Consider the following 12221-nt stretch of genomic DNA (forward strand, 5'->3'; position numbering starts at 1 on the left):
CCACCAATAGGGTAAGAGTGTTCCCCTTTCCCCACATCTTCACCAACACCGTTGTTTCCTGTCTTGTTAATTTTGGCCATTCTAACTGGTGCAAGGTAGTATCTCATTGTGGTTTTGATTTGTATTTCCCTTATGGCTAATGATGTTGAACGTTTTTTCATGTGTCTGTTAGCCATTTGTATGTCTTCTTCCCATTTCTTGACTGGATTCTCTGTTTGTTGGGTGTGGAGTTTGATAAGTTCTTTATAGATCTTGGTTACCAAATCCAAATCCATTATCTGTAATGTCATTTGCAAATATCTTTTCCCAGAGAATGATCCAGTTTCATACTGCATGTGGCTGTCCAATTTTCCCAGCACCATTTGGTAAAGAAACTGTCTTTTTTCCATTGTATATTCTTTCCTGATTTGTCAACAATTAGTTGACCATAGAGTTGAGGGTCCATTTCTGTGCTCTCTATTCTCTTCCATTGATCTCTGTGTTTGTTTTTGTGCCAGTACCAGGCTATCATGATGATCACAACATTGTAATATAGCTTGAAGTCAGGCATTGTGATCTTCCCGGCTTTGGTTTTCTTTTTCAACATTCCCCTGGCGATTTCGGGAGTCTTTCCCGGTTCCCTACGAATTTTAGGATTGTTTGTTTCAGTTCTATGAACTATGTTGGTAATATTTTGGTAGGGTTTTCATTGAATGTGTAGATTTCTCTGGCAGCACAGACATTTTAACAATGTTTATTCTTCTAATCCATGAGCATGGAATGTTTTTCCATCTCTTTGTGTCTTCCTCAATTTCTTTCATAAGTATTTTTTAATTTCTAAAATACAGATCCTTTACCTCTTTGGGTTGGGATTATTCCAAGGTGTCTTATGGGCTTTGGTGCAATTGTAAATGGGATCAATTACTTAATTTCTCTTTCTTCAGACACATTGTTAGTGTAGAGAAAGGCAACTGATTTCTGTGCATCTATTTTATATCCTGCCACATTGCCGAATTCCTGTATGAGGTATAGCAATTTTGGGGTGGAGACTTTTGGATTTTCCACATAAAGTATCATGCCATCTGTGAAGAGGGAGAGTTTGAACTCTTCTTTGCCAATTTGAATGCCTTTTATTTTTGTTATCTGATTGCTGAGGCTAGGATTTCTGGCACTATTTGAGCAATAGTGGTGAGAGTGGGCATCCCTGTCATGTTCCTGACCTTAGGGGGAAAGCTCTCAGTTTTTTCCCATTGAGAATGATATTCTCTGTTGGCTTTTCATAGATGGCTTTTATGATATTGAGATACGTTCCCTCCAATCCAATGCTTTGAAAACTTTTAATCAAGAACGATGCTATATTTTGTCAAAGCTTTTTCTACATCAATTGAGAGGATCATATGTTTCCTATCCTTTGTTTTATTAATGTGACCTATTATGTTGATTGATTTGTGAAGGTTGAACCATCCTTGCATCCCAGGAATAAATTCCGCCTTGTCGTGGTGAATAATCTTTTTAATGTACTCTTGGATCCTATTGGTTACTATCTTGGTGAGTATTTTGGCACCCATGTTCATCAGGGATATAGGTCTGTAATTTTTTTGATGGGGTCTTTGGTCTTGGGATCAAGGTAATGCTGACCTCATAGAATGAAGTTGAAAGTTTTCCTTCCATTTCTATTTTTTGAAACAGCTTAAGTAGAATAGGTGTTATTTCTTCTTTAATGTTAGATAGAATTCCCCCTGGGAAGCCAGGTGGCCCTGGACTCTTGTTTTTTGGGAGGTTTTTGATTACTGCTTGAATTTCCTTGCAGGTTATGGGTCTATTCAGATGTTCTACCTCTTCCTGTTTCAGTCTTGGTAGTTTATAAGTTTCCAGAAATGCACCCATTTCTTCCAGATTGCCTAATTTGTTGGCATACAGTTGCTCATAATATGTTCTTAAAATTGTCTGTATTTCTTTGGTGTTTGTTGTGATCTCTCCCCTTTCATTCATGATTTTATTTAATTTGGGTCCTTTCTCTTTTCTTTTGAATAAGTCTGGCAAGAGATTTATATATATTTTTTCTTTTTTATATTTTTCTTATGTGTTTTCTTTTTTTTAAAATTCTTTTCTTTATTTTTTCTTTTTTCTTTTTTTTTTCTTTCTTCCTTTTTGAACCTCTTTTTATCCCCTTTCTCCCCCCTCATGATTTTGGATCTCTTCTAATTTGGTTAAAGCATATTTTCCTGAGGTTGTTGCCACCCTTTTAGTATTTTACTGGCCCCTTCATATACTCTTATCTGGACAAAATGACAAGACAGAAAAATTCAACACAAAAAAAAGAACAAGAGGCAGTACCGAAGGCTAGGGACCTAATCAATACAGACATTGGTAATATGTCAGATCTAGAGTTCAGAATGACAATTCTCAAGGTTCTAGCCGGGCTCGAAAAAGGCATGGAAGATATTAGAGAAACCCTCTTGAGAAATATAAAAGCCCTTTCTGGAGAAATAAAAGAACTAAAATCTAACCAAGTTGAAATCAAAAAAGCTATTAATGAGGTGCAATCAAAAATGGAGGCTCTCACTGCTAGGATAAATGAGGCAGAAGAAAGAATTAGTGATATAGAAGACCAAATGACAGAGAATAAAGAAGCTGAGCAAAAGAGGGACAAACAGCTACTGGACCACGAGGGGAGAATTCAAGAGATAAGTGACACCATAAGACGAAACAACATTAGAATAATTGGGATTCCAGAAGAAGAAGAAAGAGAGAGGGGAGCAGAAGGTATACTAGAGAGAATTATTGGGGAGAATTTCCCCAATATGGCAAAGGGAACGAGCATCAAAATTCAGGAGGTTCAGAGAATGCCCCTCAAAATCAATAAGAATAGGCCCACACCCCGTCACCTAATAGTAAAATTTATAAGTCTCAGTGACAAAGAGAAAATCCTGAAAGCAGCCCGGGAAAAGAAGTCTGTAACATACAATGGTAAAAATATTAGATTGGCAGCTGACTTGTCCACAGAGACCTGGCAGGCCAGAAAGAGCTGGCATGATATTTTCAGAGCACTAAATGAGAAAAACATGCAGCCCAGAATACTATATCCAGCTAGGCTATCATTGAAAATAGAAGGAGAGATTAAAAGCTTCCAGGACAAACAACAACTGAAAGAATTTGCAAACACCAAACCAGCTCTACAGGAAATCTTGAAAGGGGTCCTCTAAGCAAAGAGAGAGCCTACAAGTGGTAGATCAGAAAGGAACAGAGACCATATACAGTAACAGTCACCTTTCAGGCAATACAATGGCACTAAATTCATATCTCTCAATAGTTACCCTGAATGTTAATGGGCTAAATGCCCCTGTCAAAAGACACAGGGTATCAGAATGGATAAAAAAACAAAACCCATCTATATGTTGCCTCCAAGAAACTCATTTTAAGCCCGAAGACACCTCCAGATTTAAAGTGAGAGGGTGGAAAAGAATTTACCATGCTAATGGACATCAGAAGAAAGCAGGAGTGGCAATCCTTATATCAGATCAATTAGATTTTAAGCCAAAGACTATAATAAGAGATGAGGAAGGACACTATATCATACTCAAAGGGTGTGTCCAACAAGAAGATTTAACAATTTTAAATATCTATGCCCCCAACGTGGGAGCAGCCAACTATATAAACCAATTAATAACAAAATCAAAGAAACACATCAACAATAATACAATAATAGTAGGGGACTTTAACACTCCCCTCACTGAAATGGACAGATCATCCAAGCAAAAGATCAGCAAGGAAATAAAGGCCTTAAATGACACACTGGACCAGATGGACATCACAGATATATTCAGAACATTTCATCCCAAAGCAACAGAATACACATTCTTCTCTAGTGCACATGGAACATTCTCCAGAATAGATCACATCCTCGGTCCTAAATCAGGACTCAACTGGTATCAAAAGATTGGGATCATTCCCTGCATATTTTCAGACCACAATGCTCTAAAGCTAGAACTCAACCACAAAAGGAAGTTTGAAAAGAACCAAAATACATGGAGACTAAACAGCATCCTTCTAAAGAATGAATGGGTCAACCGGGAAATTAAAGAAGAATTGAAAAAAATCATGGAAACAAATGATAATGAAAATACAACGGTTCAAAATCTGTGGGACACAACAAAGGCAGTCCTGAGAGGAAAATATATAGCGGTACAAGCCTTTCTCAAGAAACAAGAAAGGTCTCAGGTACACAATCTAACCCTACAACTAAAGGAGCTGGAGAAAGAACAAGAAAGAAACCCTAAGCCCAGCAGGAGAAGAGAAATCATAAAGATCAGAGCAGAAATCAATGAAATAGAAACCAAAAAACAATAGAACAAATCAACGAAAGTAAGAGCTGGTTCTTTGAAAGAATTAATAAAATTGATAAACCCCTGGCCCGACTTATCAAAAAGAAAAGAGAAAGGACCCAAATAAATAAAATCATGAATGAAAGAGGAGAGATCACAACTAACACCAAAGAAATACAAACTATTATAAGAACATACTATGAGCAACTCTACGCCAATAAATTTGACAATCTGGAAGAAATGGATGCATTCCTAGAAACATATAAACTACCACAACTGAACCAGGAAGAAATAGAAAGCCTGAACAGACCCATAACCAGTAAGGAGATTGAAACAGTCATTAAAAATCTCCAAACAAACAAAATCCCAGGGACAGACGGCTTCCCGGGGGAATTCTACCAAACATTTAAAGAAGAACTAATTCCTATTCTCCTAAAACTGTTCCAAAAAATAGAAATGGAAGGAAAACTTCCAAACTCATTTTATGAGGCCAGCATCACCTTGATCCCAAAACCAGACAAGGATCCCACCAAAAAAGAGAGCTATAGACCAATATCCTTGATGAACACAGATGCGAAAATACTCAACAAAATACTAGCCAATAGGATTCAACAGTACATTAAAAAGATTATTCACCACAACCAAGTGGGATTTATTCCAGGGCTGCAAGGTTGGTTCAACATCCGCAAATCAGTCAATGTGATACAACACATCAATAAAAGTAAGAACAAGAACCATATGATACTCTCAATAGATGCTGAAAAAGCATTTGACAAAGTACAGCATCCCTTCCTGATCAAAACTCTTCAAAGTGTAGGGATAGAGGGCACATACCTCAATATCATCAAAGCCATCTATGAAAAACCCACCGCAAATATCATTCTCAATGGAGAAAAACTGAAAGCTTTTCCACTAAGGTCAGGGACATGGCAGGGATGTCCATTATCACCACTGCTATTCAACATAGTAGTAGAGGTCCTAGCTTCAGCAATCAGACAACAAAAGGAAATTAAAGGCATCCAAATCGGCAAAGAAGAAGTTAAATTATCACTCTTCGCAGATGATATGATACTATATGTGGAAAACCCAAAAGACTCCACTCCAAAACTGCTAGAACTTATACAGGAATTCAGTAAAGTGTCAAGATTTATTGATCTTATCAGTTCTTTCAAAGAACCGGCTTCTAGGTTTGTTGATATTTTCAGCTGTTCCAGTTTCCATTTCACTGATTTCTGTTCTAATCTTTATTATTTCTCTTCTTTGCTGGGTTTAAGCTTTATTTGCAGTTCTTTCTCCCGGTTCTTTAGATGTATGTTTAGCTTGTGTAATTGGAATTTTTCTAACTTTTTGAGGGAGGCTTGGATTGCTATGTCCTTCCCTCTTAGGACCGTCTTTGCTGTATCCCAGAGGTTTGAACTGATTTGTTTTCATTCCCATTAGTTTCAATGAATTATTTTAATTCTTCTTTAGTTTCCTAGTTGACCCATTTGTTCATTAGTAGGATGCTCTTTAACCTCCAAGGGTTTGAGTTCCTTCCAAATTTCCTCTTGTGATTGAGTTCCAGTTTCAAAGCATCATGGTTTGAAAATACATAGGGAATAATCTCAGTCTTTTTGGTATTGGTTGAGACCTGATTTGTGATGCAGTATGTGAGGAGAGAGAGAATATTAAGCGGATTCCATGCTCAGGTTGGAGACTGATGATAGGCTTGATCTCACGACCCTAAGATCATGACCTGAGCTGAAATCATGAGTCAGATGCTTAACCAACTGAGCCATCCAAGTACCCCCATCTGTTTTGTTTCTTAAATTTTGCAGAAGAGTGAAATCATATGATATTTATCTTTCTCGGATTTATTTCACTTAGCCTAATACAGTCTAATCCCAACAGCATCATTGCAAATGGCAAGATTTCATTCTTTTTGATGGCTTAGTAATATTTTATTACACACACACACACACGCATATGCATACCACATCTTCTTAATCCATTCATCAATCAATGGATATTAGGGCTCTTTCCATAATTTGGCTAATGTGAATAGTGCTTCTATAAACATTGGGGGTGTATATATGCCCCCTTTGAATTAGTATTTTTGTGTCCTTTGGATAAATACCTAGTAGCACAATTGCTGGATTATAAGAGAGCTCTATTTTTAACTTTTTGAGGAACCTCCATACTGTTTCCAGAGTGGCTGCACTAGTTTGCATTTCTACCAACAATGTAAGACGATTCCCCTTTCTCTGCATCCTCGCCAACATCTGTTGTTTCCTCAGTTGTTAAACACAGCCATTCTGACTGGATGTGAGGTGGTACCTCACTGTGCTTTAGATTTGTATTTTCCTGATGTGGAGTGATGGTGAGCATTTTTTTCATTTGTCTATTAGCCATTTGTATGTCTCTTTGTAACTGGATTATTTATTTATTTTTATATTGAGTTTGATAAGTTCTTTACAGTCAACTTTTAGTTTTGTTGACTGTTTCCTCTGCTGTGTAGAAGATTTTATCTTGATGAAGTCTCAATAGTTCATTTTTTTCTTTTGTTTCCCTTGTCTTTGGAGATGTGTCTAGTAAGAAATCACTACAACTGAGGTTAAAGATATTGCTGACTAAGTTCTCCTTTCAGATTCTGATGGCTTCCTGTCACACATTTATGTCTTTCAATCATTTTGGATTTATTTTTTGTGTGGTGTAGGAAAGTGGTCCAGTTTCATTTTTCTGCATGTGGCTGTCCAATAGTACCAACACCATTTGTTGAAGAGACTGTCTTTTTTCCAATGGATTTCCTTTTTTAAAAGATTTTATTTATTTATTTCAGAGAAAGAGAAAATCTGAAGCAGAGTCCACACTGAGCATGGAGCCCAACATAGGGCTCGATCTCATGACCCCGGGATTGTGACATGAGCTGAAACTAAAAGTTGGAGGCTTAACTGCCTGAGCCACACATGCACCCCTTCACCAGATATTTTTTCCTTCTTTGATGAAGATTAGTTGACCATAGAATCGAGGGTTAATTTCCAGCTTCTCTATTCTGTTCCATCGATCTATGTGTCTGTTTTTATGCTAGTACCATACTATATTGATGATACAGCTTTGTAATACAGCTTGAGGTCCAGAATTGTGATGCCATCAGCTTTGATTTTTCTTTTTCAACATTCCTTTGGCTATTCGGCATCTTTTCTTTTTCCATACAAATTTTAGGATTATTTGTTCCAGCTCTGTGGAAAATATCGAAGGGGTATTCTGATAAGGATTACATTGATTGTGTAGCTTGCTTTGGGTAGCATAGATGTTTTAACAATATTTGTTCTTCAAATTCTTAAGCATGGAATGTTTTTCTTTTTTTGTGTGTCTTTTCCTCAGTTTCTTGCATAAGTGTTCTATAATTTTTAGAGCACAGATCCTTTACCTCTTTGATTAGATTTATTCCTAGGTATTTTCTGGGTTTTGGTGCAACTGTTAATGGAATTGATGGCTTGATTTCTTTCTTCTGCCTCATTGTGAGTATACAGAAATGCAACTGAATTCTGTGCATTGATTTTATATCCTGCAAATTTGCTGAATTCCTGTATGAGTTCTAGCAATTTTGGGTAGTGTCTTTTTAGGTTTTCCATGTAAAGTATCTTGTTTGTGAAGAGTGAGAGATTGACTTTTTTGCCAATTTGGATACCTTTAATTTCTTTTTGTGGTCTAATTGTTGAGGCTAGGACTTCCAGTTTTATGCTGACCAACATTGGTGAGAATTGACATCCCCATCATATCCCTGACCTTGGGGGAAAAGCTCTGCTTTTCCCTGTTGAGGATATTTGCCGTCGGTCTTTTATATATGGCTTTTATGATATTGAGATATATCCCCCCTCTCCCTACAAGGTCGATGTTGTATTTTGTCAAGTGCTCTTTCTTCAACTATTGAGAGGATCATATGGTTCCTGTCCTTTCTTGTATTAATGTAGTGTATCACAATGACTAATTTGCAGATGTTGAAACACCCTTGTAGACCAGGAATAAACCCCACTTGGTCATGGTAAATAATTCTTTTAATGTACTGTTGTATCTAGTACTAGAATCTTGGCAAAACTTTTGTATCCATGTTCATCAGCAATGTTGGTCTGTAATTCTCCTTTTTGCTGGGGTCTTTGTCTGGTTTGGGTCCTCAAGATAATGTTGGCCTTGTAGAATGAGTTTAGAATTCTACTGGGAGGCCATCTCACCCTGGACTCTTGTTTTTTGGGAAATTTTTGATTATTGATTCAATTTCTTTGCTGGTTATGCATCTATTCAGGTTTTCTATTGCTTCCTGTTTCCATTTTGGTAGTTTATATGTTTCTAGGAATGCATCTATTTCTTCCAGAATACCTCCTTTGTTGGCATATAATTGCTCGTAATATTCTCTTATAATTATTTATATCTCTGCAGTGTTCGTTGTGATCCCTCCTCTTTCATTCATGATTTTATTTGTTTAGATCTTTTCTTCTTTTTGATAACTCTGGTTGGGGTTTGTCAATCTTACCAATTCTTTCAAAGAACTAGTTCCTAGTTTCGTTGATCTGTTCTACTGATTTTTTCTTTTTAATTTCTATATCATTGTTTTCTGCTCTAATCTTTACTCTTTCTCTTCTCCTGCTTGATTTAGGCTTTCTTTGCTATTCATTTTCCTGCTCCTTTAAGTGTAAGTTTGTTTATTTGAGACTTTTCTTGTTTATTGAGAAAGGCCTGTATTGCTAGGTATTTTCCTCTTAGGACAACCATCACTACATCCTAGATGTTTTGAACTGTTGTGTTTTCATCTTCACTTTGTTCCATGTGTTTTTTAAATTATTCTTTAATTTCCTGGTTGACCCAGTCATTCTTCAGTAGGATGTTCTTCAACCTCCATGTATTTGTGATCATTCCCAATTTTTTCTTGTAGTTAACTTCAAATTTAAACCATTGTGATCTGATGATAGGCATGGTATAATCTCAGTCTTTTTGTACTGGTTGAGACCTGATTTGTGACTCAGTATGTGATCTCTTCTGGAGAATATTCCATGTGCACTTGAAAAGAATGTGTATTCTGCAGCTTTAGGATGGAATGCTCTGGTCTGTGAGGTCCATCTGGCCCAAGTGGCATCAAAGCTCTTGTTTCCTTATTGATCTTCTGCTTAGATTATCTATCCATTGTTTTTACTGAGTGTTAAAATTTCCTACTATTATTCTATTATTGTCAATATGTTTCTTTGATTTTGTTATTAATTGATTTATATATTTGCTCCCAAGTTAGGGACATAAATACAACTGTTAGATTTTCTTGTTGGTTAGGCCCCTTTATTATGATATAATGTCTTTCTTCATTTCTTATTACTGTCTTTGTTTTAAAAATCTAGTTTGTCTGAAGTAAGAATGGCTACTCCATGCTCTCCCTCCTCCACCGCTGCCGCCTCCTTCTTCTGCCGCTCCTGGTGCTGCTTGTGTGCTCGTTCGGTGCGGACCTGGTACCTCTTTTGTGAAGCGGCAGCTGAGGAGACTCCGGCGCTCGCCATGGCCGACGAAAAGCCCAAGGAAGGAGTCAAGACTGAGAACAACGATCATATTAATTTGAAGGTGGCGGGGCAGGATGGTTCTGTGGTGCAGTTTAAGATTAAGAGGCATACACCACTTAGTAAACTAATGAAAGCCTATTGTGAACGACAGGGTTTGTCAATGAGGCAGATCAGATTCCGATTTGATGGTCAGCCAATCAATGAAACAGACACACCTGCACAGTTGGAAATGGAGGATGAAGATACAATTGATGTGTTCCAGCAGCAGACAGGAGGTGTCTACTAAAAAGGGAACCTGCTACTTTACTCCAGAACTCTGTTCCTTCAGACCAAGAAGACATTCTCAATTAGAAAGCCGCAATTTGGTTCCGCCACATCCCGACTACTACAGTATAGTTTTCTCTATTCTTTCATTTCCCCTTCCCCATTCCTTTATTGTACATAAAGTAACTGTGTATGTGCACAAGCATATTGCATTTTTTTTTTTAACTAAATGGCCAATGGTATGTTTTGATCGACATCAAATGGAGATGGGATGGGGGAAAATACTGCTTCTGTGAAAATCCCCCCCTCTCCATTAGTGGCATGCTCAGTCGGCTCTTATCTTTATATTCCAGTAAGTTATTTTGCTCTCACTGTTTAACAAAAAAAAAAGAACAACATAAAAATCCTTGCATACCTTGTTCGATTGGAGAATTTTAATGTTTTTCATTTATCATTGTAAAACCAAGGACAATTTTATAACTTTTTTGTACGTAGCTGTTACATGTAGGGCAATCTGTCTTTAAGTAGGGATAAATTACTCTAAAAGAAATGAATCCTAGATAGTTTTCCCTTCAAGTCAAGCGTCTTGTTGTTTAAATAAACTTCTTGTTTAAAATGAAAAAAAAAAAAAAAAAAAAAAAAAAGAATGGCTACTCCAAGATTCTTTCAATGTCCCTTGTCATGATAAATCATTTCTCACCCCCTTTCAATCTGAGGGTGTCTTTGGATCTAAAACAAGTCTCTTGTAAACAGCATATCAATGAGTCTTGTTTTTTAATCCATTCTGATAATCTATGTCTTTTTAAAAATTTTTTAAAGAAGATTTTATTTATTTATTTGACACAGAGAGAGAGAGAGAGAGATCACAAGTAGATAGAGACAGGCAGAGAAAGGCGGGGAAGAAGGCTTTCTGCTGAGCAGAGAGCCTGATGCTAGGCTCGATCCCAGGACCCTGAGATCACAACTCGAGCTGAAGACAGAGGCTCAACCCACTGAGCCACCCAGACACCCCATACACTATGTCTTTTGATTAGAGCATTGGGGCCCTTCACATTTATAATAACTATTGAAAGATCTGACATTAGTGTCATTGTATTACCTGTAAAGTCACTGTTCCTGTAGATTGTCTCTTTTCCTTTCTGGTCTTTGTTACTTCTGGGCTCTCTCTTTGATTAAAAGATCGCCTTTAATATTTATTGCAGGGTTGGTTTAGTGTTCACAAAATCCTTTAGTTTTTGTTTGTCCTGGAAACTCTCTCTCCTTCTATTCTAAATGACAGTCTGTCTGGATAAAGTATTCAAGGCTGCATATTGTTCCCATTTAGCATAAAGAATATATTGTACCGTTCTTGCATGCCAGGTCTCTATGGGCAGGTTGCTGCCAGCCTTATGTTTCTTACCTTGTAGCTTAAGGACCTCTTGTCCTGAGCCACTTTCAGGAATTTCTCTTTAACTTTGCTATTTACAATCTTCATTATTTTATGTTGAGTTGTTGCCCCTCCCTTTTAAAATTGATTTTGAGGGAGTTTCTCTGTGCCTCCTGGATTGAATGCCTGGGAAATTCTCAACTACATTTTGTTCAAATAAATCTTCTGATCCTTTCTCCTATTCCTCATCTTCTGTGACCCCTTTTATCCACATATTATTTCTCTTTATGGAATCACCGAATTCTGTATGTTTCCCTTTGTGATCCAATACATTTCTTTCTCTCTTCTTTTCAGCTTCCTTCTTCTCTATCATTTTATCTTCTTCATCTATGATTTGCTTCATTCATCGTGTTTTTATAGTCTCCACTTGGGACTGCATCTTCGTAATAGCATTTTAAATTTTGGCCTGACTAGAGTTTAGTTCATTTCTTCACTAAAGGATTTTCTAGTTTCTCCTATGCTTTTTTAAGCCCAGTGACTCTCTTTAAAATCACTCTTTCATATTCTAGTTCAGACACTTACTTATATTGTAAGGGCCTGGTTGGCCAGAGGGAGTCATTTTGTGTTTATGTAGTGAACTTAGATTGACCCTATGCAGTAAACTTAGATTGACTCCACCCCTCCCAGAGGAACTTACTTGCAAAGCCTAGATACAAGGGCAGGTCAGGCCAGGTGAAGATATCCAATCATTGGGGCACACATATATCT

The 12221-nt window shown here is 37.2% G+C and overlaps 1 protein-coding gene across 1 annotated transcript; it reads left to right on the plus strand.

Annotated features, from left to right (window-relative positions):
* The first annotated feature begins 9701 nt into the window (after window positions 1–9701).
* On the plus strand, window positions 9702–10289 carry LOC131829146 (small ubiquitin-related modifier 2). Its single transcript, XM_059170596.1, has one exon. It carries the CDS (start codon window positions 9822–9824, stop codon window positions 10107–10109), a length of 288 nt encoding a protein of 95 aa, XP_059026579.1. The 5' UTR covers window positions 9702–9821; the 3' UTR covers window positions 10110–10289.
* The last annotated feature ends 1932 nt before the right edge of the window (window positions 10290–12221 follow it).

Source organism: Mustela lutreola, chromosome 4 (assembly GCF_030435805.1).
Source record: "Mustela lutreola isolate mMusLut2 chromosome 4, mMusLut2.pri, whole genome shotgun sequence".
Lineage (NCBI taxonomy): Eukaryota > Metazoa > Chordata > Mammalia > Carnivora > Mustelidae > Mustela > Mustela lutreola.